This window comes from Henckelia pumila, chromosome 3 (genome assembly GCF_033568475.1).
Source record: "Henckelia pumila isolate YLH828 chromosome 3, ASM3356847v2, whole genome shotgun sequence".
In the NCBI taxonomy this organism is placed as follows: Eukaryota; Viridiplantae; Streptophyta; class Magnoliopsida; order Lamiales; family Gesneriaceae; genus Henckelia; species Henckelia pumila.
This window is the reverse complement of record NC_133122.1, coordinates 36599359-36614604: the sequence shown is the minus strand read 5'-3', so window position 1 is coordinate 36614604 and position 15246 is coordinate 36599359. Positions and strand designations below refer to the sequence as shown.

General features: G+C 36.9%; 1 protein-coding gene across 3 annotated transcripts; it reads right to left on the bottom strand.

Annotated features, from left to right (window-relative positions):
- Nucleotides 1-1021: 1021 nt before the first annotated feature.
- On the bottom strand, nucleotides 1022-4385 carry LOC140892709 (uncharacterized). 3 transcript variants are annotated; one of them, XM_073301673.1, is made up of 6 exons: nucleotides 4124-4385; nucleotides 3151-3321; nucleotides 2746-2979; nucleotides 2365-2454; nucleotides 1732-1851; nucleotides 1022-1496 (listed from the first exon to the last, which is right to left on the bottom strand). In XM_073301673.1, exons 1-6 carry the CDS (start codon nucleotides 4313-4315, stop codon nucleotides 1455-1457), a joined length of 849 nt encoding a protein of 282 aa, XP_073157774.1. In that variant the 5' UTR covers nucleotides 4316-4385; the 3' UTR covers nucleotides 1022-1454. The 3 variants fall into 3 exon arrangements, 2 of the variants coding, with proteins under 2 accessions (XP_073157774.1, XP_073157775.1); XR_012152889.1 differs by having other exon boundaries at nucleotides 1472-1496; nucleotides 1732-1869; XM_073301674.1 differs by lacking the exon at nucleotides 2365-2454.
- Nucleotides 4386-15246: the final 10861 nt, after the last annotated feature.

Sequence of the window (15246 nt, the reverse complement as noted above, 5' to 3'; positions counted from 1 at the left end):
TCAGAAGTGGATTTATACTTTGAGAATTTGTTTTGGCTTGAAAATATCTTAAATTGAAGATGATGGATCTGAAAATTGCCCCAACAAATTTGAGTGAATTTGTATATAATAATAATAATAATAATAATAATAATAAATTGAATATAAATCCATTGAACCATTCCATCTTAAGTCCTAACATAGTATCGGTTCTTAAGGAATGACTTTCAAAAAGAAGTCAGGAAAATGGTCGTTTATCATATTAGGACAAGTCATCTTAGAACATGTTCCATAACACACAATCCTACAATTTGTTTCAATATTAATCATTATTAAAAATAGGAATGCTTTCAAAACTAAAAAGTTAAAACATATAAAATTGTTCCTCCGTGATTTAACCAAAATATACAATTATCAGAAGTATGTCTTCAAAACTCGGCCATTTAACCGTAAAAAAATAAATAAATAAATAACTCGACCATTTTGATCTTAAAAAAGACGAAGACTGAACCTTATGTTACTGTAGGGATTTGGTATAGAACATTCGATAGGACTGTAACAAATTTTTAGTAGTATACATTGTTATGCAACTTTGATATTATTGTCACATGATTATTTATGTGATATATTTTCTTTTATGACATGGAAATCAATAACTGTTGGTTACGGTTTGATGTACGCTGGATAAATCTCCGGTCAAGACAATATTCTGCAAACCACGTGAGCAAACTCTGTGCAGTCCAAGAAAATGTTGTTAGAAAAAATCAAACACCTAACCACTGACCAAATGTTTGCCTACTTCATCAACTTGAACATCTTATTGAGGACGACAACACCACACGCATTCAAGCATAAATTAGGCTAGGGAGGAGGGCTTTGACATTTAACATTCAAAAAGGTTTGCAACAAAAGTTTGTTTTGCGCAACTCTAAAGATCTGGCCAAAATTAATCATATCATATCATAATTAATCGATCAATTATATCTTAAATTAAATATTTGTTAATTTAAACTGAATAATAGAGGCAAAAGTCAATAAAACGTCGAGGCACCTGAGTAATAGATATTTAAACATCAATGATAAGTCATGACCATTTACACATTAGCTTGGGTTTATGTATTAAAAATAATTTATACATAGGTGACCTTATTTTGGTAAACCTCCTATGAGGCTATAAATACATTATCCTATCATTCGAGCATTAGTAGCTGGTGGTAAATAATTCCATTGCTGCTAAATATGACGATGCAAGCGATTGCTGCCTTAAAAATTCAAGGCACGGTCTCTCGGGACATCACCAGTGACACCCGAATAAAGGGTCTCAAGCGATGTTGAGACCCGTCAAGGCAAAAAGAAGACGACTCTACACAGAAAGGCTGCTGGAGATGGTGAGTAATATTCATCTTGACACCGAGCGACAACACAAGAGTACTAACAAAAATGCAAGATGTACGTATTACTGGAAAACTGATTGGCTATCGCCGTTGTTTCTTCTGCAACGAAGAAGAGAGTCCTTCCTGAACCAAAACAAAATATATACATTACAAAACTGCAAAAACTAGCAATTGTCATGATGAGGATACCATAACAAAAAACACCATTTTGGGCTCAGTGACATAACTCATAAGGAATAACCAGCAGCTTTATAGGAGAAACAGAACTATACTACAGGCACAAAGGTTTCCCTTGCAGGGTCCTATCATTGTGATGTGATAAACATGAAAGACACAAAACAGAGAATACTTCACTTACAAATCGTGATAATTGTTCATTGATGTAAGTCAATGATCTCAGCACTGCCTCAAGTGTGTCTTTTGTGAGTTGAAACTTGACTTCCGTGTCCGTTGGAGGAGACTTGTTACAATCTTGCAGCTATCACATAAGAAGGAACTGGAATCAAGAAAAGGAACATGGTATGACAACTGTACAGAGAACCAGAGACGCACTTCCTGATGCATGTTTATTAAAAAAATGGAAAATATATTGAGAAACATTTACGAAAAAAATGTCCATATTCAGTCAACCTAATGATTCTTTCATAAAAATATAAAAGTTGAATGTATCCATCAATTGCATATGGTAGAGGATAATAACAATTACTACGAAGAACTTTATATCAAAGATAACCGAAAAAATTTCATATGAAACTTCAATATGCAACCTTAGCAGAGTGTAAATGATAGAAGGTGGTAATTTCCAATTGTCGTGTAATTTCATATTCATTGATGCACCCATTAGGCTACTCATTATTCACTTATTCTTTCTTCCCATATATTTTGTTTACATTCCAAATTTTATGCAACTAGCTGAAATCAGTTTTCACACTCTGGATGTCTCGGTCGATCGAATGGAGCACAATCGTAGAAGTTTCTTAAATTCGAATACCTTAAGCGTAATAATAGCCACTCGGCTCTCTGGCACCGCATTCTTATTCTCTACAGTCCATGTCACGGACTTTAGTTGGGGAAAAGTTCCCTGCAACAAGTTTATACATCAACACAAGTTAGCAGCATAGCTTTCTCCAGAAGAAAGAAAACTTTTATTAAAGTTGATCATTTCCGTGGATTCTGGAGTGGAAATTCAGTGAATGATCAGAAAACAACATAAGACAGAAATAAGCATGTTACTTTAATATTATACACTAATGGACAACAGACCAGATTACAGAGGCAGCATGAATAAATGTCAAAACATCTCGATGAATCGACAAAAAGGTGGTAAAGGGTGGGAAGATAATTTTATTTCATAAGGGATAAAATAGCATACCACAGTGTCACCTGGGAACGCGTCGTTCTGAAGAGTTAACATCGACGGAAAACTTAACACGTTTCTTTCAGCAGCAATCGAATTATGGCCTCCAAAATTATGACTGCTGAATTGAGTAATAGGATATTGTCGTGGCAATAATGACCCAGAAACCTCGGTAAAGGAAAACGATGGGGAGGGCATCGGAAGGCCAGCATTGAGCTGATATGAGAATCTGGTCTTTCCGAATAAACGCTGCCAGAGAAGCATAAAACTCTTACAATCAAAGATGATAACAAAAATATGTGCAGCACATCATCTCTCATAATATGTTTGCAAAAATCACATGCGTCAAAGAAATTTCTACAATTCATTAGCATAGACAGGATACCGTATTCTTTGAAATCAAGAAGAAAGATTAATTACCTCTTCTTGGGACAGCTCTTCCTTCCACTGACTCTGATGTTTCTGCAATGTTACAAGCAGAATGCTTTGCATTTCCAGTGTCATATCAGGTGGAAGCAGCTTCAAGATGTAATTACCACCAAAACTCTCGTTCAAATACTTCATAAGAAGAGAACGAAGGCATGCCAGCACCTATAATCAACACCTAAATGCATGTCAAAATTTAATCAGAGATTCAGAATCTACAAGAACACTAACATCACAAATTGAACAGTCTCAGCTAACCCTTAATGAAGTAGAGATCTACTCTGTAATGAGTGGATTGGACGGACAGGACAAACTATTCAAGACAATGCATGCAAAGCATGCCAGGTAATTATTTACAATTACATAAAAATTCCTATGAGTTTGTCTCATGGTTCTGATTAAACAGATTTCTAAACCCAACCCAGTTCATAAAAAGAATATTAGTTTTTATTTCAAAAGTACTACTTTCACGTCTACACCTATCACAAGATACCTATTCAAGCAAATTTTTGTCCTATATGGTGCCGCTAAAACTGTACTAAGTTTAGCTTGTACTAAGTGAGATATCTTTGACTTTAGTTCGTGCGCGAGGCCAGTAAAGAACATGCATACAACAGAGAATCAAACCGAAAACATGATCACATTACACTTTGTTCAAACCATGTAGTTTCAAACAAAATCTCAAACTCCGGGTTAACAGATGTAATCTTGGATGGAACACAAGGTATAACATACCAGCTATATTTTAAGGGAAAGCCCTTTAAAGTAACCACCTTTTTTTCATCTCACTTAAAGTTTCTTGGTTTGCCATACTCTTCCATACTTTTTTAGTGATTGATTTGGATTTTTTTTAGTCTAAAAAACAGTAATAAATTATGTATAGTAGCAAGTGAAAACCGGTAAAAAAAAAAAAAAAAAAAAAAAAAAAAACACAAGATTTACCGCGAAGGGAGCAATAATTACTCACGGGATCGAGGTCGGTGAGAATGGGTAGTCTGAGAAGGGACTGGAGGGAAGACTTTTGTGGAGCGGAAAGACCAGTTTTGCGGGTCTGCCATAGCATTTCGAGCAAGTTTTCAAGCTCTTCCGCAGACTTCAAGCCCACCAACTTGTGCAGATGCCGGTACAAAGTGGCATCCTCCATTATTGTTTGCTGCATTTCATCTGTCTGTGGCCGATCGCCCACATGAATGAAACGCGTTACAGCTCCACAGAATCGATCGCCCGAGATTTTAATGAACAATACAAAAATAACTCTGAAATTTTGCGATAAAAATCTTTTTTTTTTTTGACGTGTTAAAAAAATGTTCTTTTGAGAAAATAAAATTTAATTTCTGAATTTTACTGGATTTAAATAGTTCGACCAAAGTCCTGCTCACCTTCATTTTTCTTGTTTTAGGAAAAAAAAATTAAAAAAAATTTAAGTTTGATCCATAAAAATTATATGATAAAAAAAATTATTGTTATTTTAAAAAATGTTTGCGATCACTAGCAAAAAAGTTATGCTTAGATTTTGGCTTAAAAAAATCACTTTTGTGTGTTTCTTTATACTCAAATATGTGCTAGCCTATACTTAACTTAATTGAAATCCAAAAGCTAGTTACATGTTGATTATGATTCTCCAAAAGTTATTCTAATAAAAAGATCAATGTTAAAATCACTCTAATCACTTATTTATCAAACACTACCCAACTTTGATTTTTAGATTTTCACATTTGTTTTCAAAAACCACCAACTTTTGATTTTTCTTAACTTTTTTTTAATCTATAAATTTAATCATTTCTACAAAAGCATAATCTTTTGCAAAAACTTCCTAAATAAAGTTTCATAAAATCAATTAGTAGTTATTTAGTTGAAATCTTGCTTTAAAACAAATTAAAATGATCTTACCCGTGTGGTTAATGCTAGCAATTAATATTGGTAGGGATGCAGTGCCGAACCTGAGATTTTGAGGTCTGAGGCGAGCATCAAAAATGGTGCCCTCAAAGCTTAATATTCATATAGAAATAATAGTTTTTGTATATGAATTTTAGAAATAAAATTTAGAAAAAATAAATTATCAAAAACTGTTGAAGTATGCTTTTATCAGATTGAATAAGAATAGAGAAGAGATCAGATCAAATAGTGCAAATAAGATGAGTTCAGTGATCAGATGAATTCATGGTCCAGATCGAATACTGGGATCAGATCGAAGTAATGGTCAGATGAGTCTTCGGATGAGTTCATGCAGATCGATTGCTCGAGTACTGTGACTTGGTTAAAAGTTAGATGAAGTGTCCGAGAAGCTATAAGCTTGAAGGTAGATCAAAGCAGATCGAAGTACAAGAGCAGATCAGACTGATGGATGAAGGCTTATCGGATTGGACCATGTTGACTTTATAATTGGGCCGTAAGTTGCTGTTGACCTAAAGCCCAAGATGAAAGTCGGTTTATTTCTCTATAAAAGCATATGGAAGCTGGCCGCAATGAACATAACAGAAAATCAAATTCTTCAGAATATATTGGAAGAGAAGAATGGGAGATTTTGGAAGAGAGAAACTAAGAGAAGATTGTGACGGGAAGAATTCAAGTATAAAATCTTGAACTATCTCTGTAATAAGCTTTGGTTATTGAGCTTGGATTTGTTTTGTTGGTGATTAATAAAGTGGTTGTGCTGCTATCCCGTGGACGTAGGCAAATTCCTTGCCGAACCACGTAAATACTTGTGTTATTTATTTGCTTTCGCGTGAGTTGGTGCTTTGATCTGTGTGCGTTGGGATTGTGTTCTTGTTTGTTTTTCTGGTAATTCTCAAACATCAAAACTCTTCTGGATTGATTCCTAACAAGTGGCGCCGTCTGTGGAAAACTAAGCAAAGATAGTGGCATCAATGAAGTTCGATATTGAGAAGTTTACGGGCAAGAGCGATTTCTCGCTCTGGAGAATTAAGATGCGGGCAATCCTGATACAACAAGGATTGGTGGAAGCTCTTAAGAAGAAGGAGGAGATGTCCGATGAGATAAAGAACAAGGATGAATTGCTCAAGAAAGCACACAGTGCAATTATTCTTTATCTGGGTGATAGACCTCTTCGGGAGGTGGCCAGAGAAGAATCTGAAGCGGCGGTGTGGCTTAAACTCAAAAATTTATACATGATGAAATCACTGGCTAACCGTCTGTACATGAAACAGAGGTTGTATTCCTTTGTGATAAAGGATGAGAAGAACCTTGAAGACCAGATCGAAGAATTCACCAAGATATTGGATGACTTGGAGAATATTGAAGTAAAGCTTGAGGATGAAGATCGGGCTTTGATACTTCTGAATGCTCTTCCAAAAGCATATGAAAATTTCAGATATGCTTTGCTTTATGGAAGAGAACAGACAATAACCTTGGAAGAATTTATGTCTGTTATTCAATCCAAGGAACTTCAGAGAAAGTCAAACATAAACACTGAATCACATGGAGAAGGTCTTACGGTGAGGGGCGGGAGTGATAGGAGGACACCCAATGGGAAATACAGGCCAAAATCCAGATCGAAGAGTCAAGGAAGATACCAGAACAGAAATTTGGGTAATATGAAGTGTTATGCATGTCAAAAGGTTGGGCATCTAAGAAGAGATTGTCCAGAAAGAAAAGTGAAGCAATAAAAAAAACCCAAGGAAGATGGTACTCTGGCCATAGCTTCAGATGGATATGACTCAGCAGAAGTATTGGTGGTTTCTAAAGGTGATCAAAACCACGAATGGATACTAGATTCAGGATGCTCCTTTCACATGTATCCCATAAGATCTTGGTTTGAAAATTTGGAAGAATCAGATCAGGGCATGGTACTGTTGGGAAATAATCAATCATGCAGGATAAAGGGCTCTGGAAATATCAGAATAAGGATGCATGATGGGATTGACAGAGTACTCACTAAGGTTAGGTATGTGCCCGAGTTGAAGAAAAACTTGATATCATTGGGAATACTTGATGCTCAGGGATATTCATTTAAATCAGGAGCAGGAAGTATCTCAGTGTCAAAAGGATCTCTGGTTTTTATGAAGGCTGTCAAAAAGAACCTCCTATATGTACTACAAGGTGAAACGATTATTGAAAGTACAGCAAGTATTCAGGAACAACAAGACATAACCAAGCTATGGCATCTTAGGCTTGGACATGTAAGTGAGAAGGGATTACATGAGCTGTCTAAACAGGGTTTGTTAGGTGGAGATAAGATCGAATCACTGGAGTTGTGTGATAGTTGTGCTCTTGGAAAATCAAAAAAAGTATCGTTTGGTCAAGGAAGTCACACAACTGAGCAACCATTGGCCTACATTCATTCAGATATATGGGGTCCTTCTCGGACAGAAACTCATGGTGGAGACAGGTACTTCATGTCTTTGATAGATTATTACTCAAGGAGAGTATGGATATTCATCTTAAAGACTAAGGATGAAGCTTATGACAAGTTCAAAGAATGGCTGCTGGCAGTTGAGAACAAGAGTGATCGAAGACTTAAACACCTGAGAACAGATAATGGGCTGGAATACTTATCAGATAAGTTTGTGAAGTTATGTAAGGAGAACGCCATTACCATACACAGAACAGTGGTAGGAACACCACAGCAGAATGACCTGGCAGAGAGAATGAACAGAACTCTTTTGGAAAGGGTCAGATGTATGTTGATCAATGCTTCTCTTCCTAAGTCCTTCTGGAGAGAAGCATTATCTATTGTGTGCTATTTGGTCAATAGATGTCCATCCAGTGTGATTGGTTTCAAGACACCAATGGAAAAGTGGAGTGGAACACCTGCAGACTATTCAAACTTGAGGGTATTCGGATGTCTAACATATGCTCATCTGAAACAGAACAAGTTGGAAGCAAGGACAGTCAGATGTATATTCATTGGGTATCCGAATGGTGTGAAGGGTTATAAGGTTTGGAACCTGGAGTCAAGAGGTCCAAAGTGCTTCAACACCAGGGATGTGAAGTTTGATGAATTCAAACTGAGATATAAAATGAATACAGATAGAAAGGACAGTCAGATTAGTGTGAATGATAAACTACCGATTGAGGTGGAGTCTTCTTTGCCAGATGAAGGGTCAGATGAGATGCAAGATGATAATGTGACAGCAAGAGATCAAACCAAAGATTTGATTAGTTATAATCTTGCAAGGGACAGAACCTGTAGTGACCCTTACCCGGATCACCTACTAAACAGAACTTAGGCATGCAATTAACTTAATAAAACAGATATCAGAATAAAACTGCGGAAATCAATAACAAAATACAATCCCAAGTAAAGGAATCTGTAATTATCCAATAATATACAACCAAACCGAATAGCTGTATAAACCCAAACAACAGTAATAAAGCCTAGACGAAGCTCCAGCTGGCCAACCACTGACTAGCCCCTCCTGGATCCACCCTCCTCGTCCAATCGCAAACCTGCCCCATGGAATAGGGTGTCCAGAAAAATACAGAGTACGAGACGTGAGCATAAAATGCTCAGTGCGAGAGTATGAGTATACATGCATGCAAAGTGAACTCCCTATAGACTCGAGGTCAAGGATCAGATAACAGAGACAGACCGGGCCCTGGTATGTAGCACGCTGTGCCGTCGCTTCAGGAGGTGGCTCCCATACCGAGATAACCGTGGAAACACCGGACCCAAATCGATGGAAGTCCATCCACTAACAGGATAGGGTACAACCCTACTAACAGACATCTCGAAGGAGATACAGCAAGATGCAAATGAATGCAGCATAATATCATGGCATATAAATCATGCAGTCACATAATACATGCATACTCAGTCAGGGTATCTCGAACAGTACTTTCGTACCTCAAATACCAGGTAGGCACTACCAGCTCTAAGCCCAAGCCTAAAGTCCGCCTACACAGCAAAATGATACTACTATCATTACAGTGCTCTAAAAGCCTTAACTAAGCTATTGCATACTCCTAAATATTTATAGGAAGCAAAAGCTATACCTTCGTCCGTCGTTAGCCCTTTGATGTCGATGCCTCCAGAACTTGGGCACAACTCCGCTACGACTATCGAACGCCTCTCCGACCTCCGGACCAAGCCTAAGAAGACTAGAACAGCTCGAATATGACTAGAAATAGAGAGAAAATCCGGAATTGGCAAGGAGAAATGAAGTCTCGGCCTTCTATTTATAGACAACGATCGGAGCCTCCGATCCTCGATCGGAACGTCCGAACCTCGATCGGAACGTTCGATCCTGCCATCGGAGCTTCCGAAGATCCTGATCTGCCACGTGTCAAAATATCACTTGTTGACTCCGGATAGGGGTGATCGGAGCCTCCGGTCCTGATCGGAGCTTCCGATCCCGCCACACGTCATGGATGACGTAATATCATCGGTGCCTCCGATCCTCATCGGAGCTTCCGATCCCGATCGGAGCTTCCGATCGTCCCTTCGGAGCTTCCGATCCGTCCGATGCCTAATTGAATTAATTAGCATTAATCCTTTAATTACTCAATTAGGGTTCGGGCTACTACAGAACCAGAAGGGAGATCAGAGCTCCTAAGAGGTTTGTTGAAGCTGATCTGGCTTGGTATGCACTTACAGTATCTGAGGAGGTGGAGTATTCAGAGCCGAATAATTATGATGAAGCTATGGCGAGTAAACATAAAAACAAGTGGATGGAAGCTATGAATGAAGAGATGAACTCACTTGAAAAGAATCAAACCTGGACACTAGTAGACAGACCGAAGCATCAGAAAACATTGGGATGCAAGTGGATCTATAAACAGAAATAAGGAACTCCTGGTACAGATCAGATCAAGTATAAAGCAAGATTGTTTGCAAAGGGTTTTGGTCAAGTAGAAGGGATAGATTTTAATGAGGTATATTCTCCAGTGGTAAAACATTGTTCCATTTGGATTATGTTAGCACTGGTGAACCAGCTCGATTTGGAGCTTGAGCAGATGGATGTGAAAACTGCGTTTCTACACGGTGACCTGGAAGAAACCATTTATATGGAACAACCTAAGGGCTTCATACATCAGAAAACACAGAACAAGGTCTGCTTACTGAGAAAATCATTGTATGGGCTGAAGCAGAGTCCGAGACAGTGGAACATGAGGTTTGATGAGTTCATTATTGGTATTGGCTTTCTGAGAAGCCAATATGACAGATGTGTCTATCTGAAGAAGGAGAAGGGCGGGTTATCTTGTATCTACTGATTTAAGTTGATGATATATTGATTGCAAGTAAAAGTAGGACAGAGATATCATCCTTGAAACAACAGCTCAACTCAGAATTTGAGATGAAAGATCTGGGAGAAGCGAAGAAGATTTTGGGCATGGACATAATGAGAAACAGAAAAAGACAGGAGATTCATCTGAGTCAGAAGAACTACTTGAAGAAGGTTGTTCTGAGGTATAACATGAATCAAGAAAAATCTGTCTTGACCCATATGGGACAGCATTTGAAGCTATCTGCGAATCAGTCACCTAAAAGTGGGGAGGACAAGATGAAGATGACTGGTATTCCATATGCTAGTGGAGTGGGGAGTCTCATATATGGAATGGTGTGTAGTAGGTCTGATCTGGCATAAGCAATCAGTGTAGTGTCAAGATTTATGGATAATCCGGGAACATATCATTGGGAAGCTCTGAAATGGATTCTCCGATATCTCATAAACACAACTGGGTTGGGGTTGAAGTTTGAAAACAACAAGATGGAATTGATCCGGTAGTTGGATGTGTGGATTTAGATTTTGTTGGGAACTTAGACACGAGAAAGTCATTGACTGGATATGTGTTCACCTTTTATGGCACAAAAATCACCTGGAAGTCAAATTTACAGTCAGTGGTTGCCCTTTCTACCACTGAGGCATAATTCATAGCTGTTACTGAGGCCATAAAAGAAGGATTGTGGTTAAAAGGGATGATAGCGGAGCTTGGTGTAAAACAAGATCAAGTTGTAGTACACTTTGACAATCAAAGTGCAATACACTTGACAAAACACCAAGTCTATCATAAACGATCGAAACACATAGATGTGAAGATGCATTTCGTCAGAGATATAATTGAAAAAAGAGATGTGATCCTTATGAAGATATCATCAGAAGAAAACCCTGCATATGTTATGACGAAGTCACTGCCGTATGATAAGTTCAAGAAATGTTTGGACTTAGTTAATGCGATGATTGGAAATTAGCCAAGGAGACTAGGATGGAGAGCTACATTCAACCTGAAAGAATCAAGGTGGAGATTGTTGAAGTATGCTTCTATCAGATTGAATAAGAATTGAGATGAGATCAGATCAAATAGTGCAAATCAAATGAGTTCAGTGATCAGATGAATTCATAGTCTAGATCGAATACTGGGATCAGATCGAAGTAATGGTCAGATGGGTCTTCGGATGAGTTCGTGCAGATCGATTGTTCGAGTACTGTGACTTGGTTAGAATTCAGATGAAGTGTCCGAGAAGCTATAAGATTGAAGGCAGATCAAAGCAGATCAAAGTACAAGAACAGATCAGACTGATGAATGAAGGCTTATTGGGTTGGACCATGTTGACTATATAATTGGGTCGTAAGTTGCTGTTGACCTAAAGCCAAAGATAAAAGTCGGTTTATTTCTCTATAAAAGCAGATGGAAGCTGGCCGCAATGAACATAACAGAAAATTAAATTCTTCAGAATATATTGGAAGAGAAGAAGGAGAGATTTCGGAAGAGAGAAACTAAGCGAAGATTGTGACGGGAAGAATTCAAGTATAAAATCTTGAATTGAGTCTGTATCTAGCTTGAGAGTTTATCTTAGTCTATCTCTGCAATAAGCTTTGGTTATTGAGCTTGGATTTGTTCTGTTGGTGATTAATAAAGTGGTTGTGTTGCTCTCCCGTGGATGTAGACAAATTCCTTGCCGAACCACGTAAATACTTGTGTTATTTATTTGCTTTCGCGTGAGTTGGTGCTTTGATCTGTGTGCGTTGGGATTGTGTTCTTGTTTGTTTGTCTGGTAATTCTCAAATATCAAAACTCTTCTGGATTGATTCCTAACAAAAACAATATGTTATAAGCAAATACTGAAAAAACAAAGAAGATCTAAACAAAATATAAATTCATGTTCCAAATGACATCGTCCAAAATATAAAATTGAAGGGGCAATCAATCAATGAACATAGAAATCAACAAAGTGATTTTCTATGAATTAAAAAATAAATAAATAAATTTAATAATTGTAAACATTACGGTGATTGAAATCATACGCACTCTAATGACTAATGATTCACCAACAAATACATTAAAAGAAATAGTGAGAAACATACACAGTTCACGGCTTTATGCTAGGTGGTGCTTGTTGCGATGGGTGGTCCGTGGTTGGGCAATAGCACTGAACGACGGATCCGGTGATATCCCGGACCACGTTCAATGCCACCAGAACGCTTGATTCTTGAAGCACAGAGAATCGGCCCTCCACTATTGCCTCCATATCGGCGTCGATGCTCTCCTCTATGTGTTTGTTTTTTATTCTCGCTTCTGAATTCTGATGAGTTTGTTTGGATGCCTAAAAAATAGAATTTAGAATTGAATTTGGAATTTGAATTGTATTTAGATTTTAAATTCATGGAATTCAAATTCCATTTTGGTGTTTGGAAAAAAGTTAAAATACATATTGAAATTTAATAGCATAATTTTTTTTTTTGGAGACTAGCATAAATTTTAGGAAAGTGATATTTTGTAAAAAAAAAAAAAAATGTTAGGAAAACTTAAATTTATAACTAAAGTTTACAAATTTATTATTAGAAATAATTTTATTATTTTTATAAATCTAAATCCCATGAAATCTCATGAAATGCGACCAATTCTGTAAGGATTTCACTTAGTTAAATGAAATATCATGAAATCCCATCAAATACCAATCCAGTTTTAAAATTTTATTTTGCCAAACACCAAAACAGTATTTTTAAATCCAAATCCCACCAAATTCAGTCCACCAAACATAGTGGATGTATTCTTGGTAAAAAATAAAGGATTGCATGATGTTGCCCGTTGGGACTTTGGAAAAAAAGAGGGCTTATCAAATTTATGGGCTTATTTAAAATGAGATGGCTATCATATTAATGATTTTTTTTTTAGATTTTGGTTCCCCAAAATTTGTTGGGTTTGAGGCACTTGTCACATTTATTACATTAAAGGTCAGGGCCTGTAGGGATGTAATAGAGTCAAGCTGAGCTGAACTCTTGGAAGTTTGGGTTTGGTTCGTTTATAATCGAGCCGAACTCGAGCTTTATTTAACGAATATATTCATGGCTCACAGACTTATTTGAGCTTTTATCGAGCTGAACAAATCTAATAAATATAACTTATAAATTTAAATATTCATTAGATTTATTACAAATTACATTTTATATTTAGAGAAAAATATAATATTCTTATTAAAATTCGTAATTTAATTCTAATAATAGATTTTTATATATTAAAACTATTATTTTTTCATTTTACAGCTGACTCACGAGCCTACTATAAACATGTTCTCGAGCTAACGAGCCGAATATCGTAAAGCTCGAACTTGATTTGTTTATCTTAACGAGTCACATTAAACCAACTCAAACGAGCTTTTATCGAATCGAGATTCAAATAGCTCACAAACAGCTTGGACGCTTGGTTCACTTATATTATATAACAATTGGTTAATTCATTAGTTTTAAATTGAGAGGAAAGAGATTGTTAAATAATTTAAATTAAATATAAAATAAATTATATTAAATATTATGCTTGGAAAATAACTGGTTTTTTTAAAATTTTATATTTTTAGGGGTTCGTTTGAGCTAGACCTGGCCAAAGGCCGGTTTTGACCCGGAACCGGCCCGTGGTTAATGGGCCGGTTAACCAGGTCAACGGGTCCAACCCGAAACCGGGACCGGACCCGCAAATATCCGGTTCGATCCCTGTTTTTTATTTAAAAAATCGGCAACACGGCGGGTTGGACAATTGGCGCCCACATGGACGCCCAGATGATCCAATGACCATAATCTTGTGGTCATTCAACGGCCACGGCCGACCCGCAGGACCCGTCGGGTCAACCGGTTTTTTTTAAAAAAAATTAGTTTTTATCTATAAATACCCCCAAGTACCCTTTCATTTTATTAACACAATTTTCTCTCCATTCTCAATTCCTTCTAATCTCTTGAATTATAAAAAAATATCAAGTTTCGATTATTGGTTTATTGTCAATTGTTGATTTATTTTCATATTTATACAATTACAAATGTCTAGAGCGGGATCAAGTCGTAAGGGGTGACAAAGGAAAAGGAAAGGAAAAGAGCATCATACCACCCGAGGTCAAGTATCCTCAATTCAATGTCGATGGATTTGATCTTGAATATTCCGATGATGAAATTCAAGAAATTCGACAAGAGGCGCAACAAAGACAACAAGATGAACAACCACCACGTCATCATGCAAGTCAAGAAAGTATGAACGATCCGGCGGCCTCTCAAAGACAAACTCGAGCGGTGCCTCGCCCGACATCCGATATCTTCACCAAACATTTCGAGAAGGTGGCGCTTCCCTCCGGTGATTTTCAAGCCAAATGCAAATATTGTTCAAAATGTTACAAATTTAAACAAGAAGGTGGTTATGGAACTTTGACGCGGCATATCAAGAAAAATCATCCGGTGGAAATTGGGATTGTTCGTGATCAAACTCAAATTCCGGCATTCTCTTCTTAACCGGGTAATGAATCTCAACTATTTAAATATAACGAAGCTAGATTTAGAGAAGAAACGACTAAATTTTGTGTGGTTGAACAAATTTCTTTTAGTTTTAGCGATAAATTATCTTTTGAAAATTGGCTTTCTATAAGTGCAAATCCTTCTATTAGACATATTCCAAGAAATAGTCTCAAACGCACAATGAAAAAGTTAGTTGTCACATATCATTGGATTGATAATAATTGAAACATTCAAAAAAGGTTGCTTGCATATAGATGTTTCAACGAATCACACACGACACAAAATATTTCTCAACTTATATTTGTTATTTTAGAAGAATATGGTCTAACTACCAAAGTTTTTTCAATGTCTCTTGATAATGCTAGTGCAAATATTTTTAGTATTAGTGAGCTTATTGAAGTATGTAAACCATCAC

What these genes read in the sequence shown, in the direction of transcription:
- LOC140892709 (XM_073301673.1), bottom strand. Translation starts at nt 4,315, where the DNA reads ATGCAGCAAACAATAATGGAGGATGCCACTTTGTACCGGCATCTGCAC. An exon ending in CGTTCCCAGGTGACACTGTG is followed by an intron (nt 2,455 to 2,745) that starts GTATGCTATTTT and finishes AACTTGTTGCAG; the next exon opens with GGAACTTTTCCCCAACTAAA. An exon ending in ATGAACAATTATCACGATTT is followed by an intron (nt 1,497 to 1,731) that starts GTAAGTGAAGTA and finishes GTTTTGGTTCAG; the next exon opens with GAAGGACTCTCTTCTTCGTT.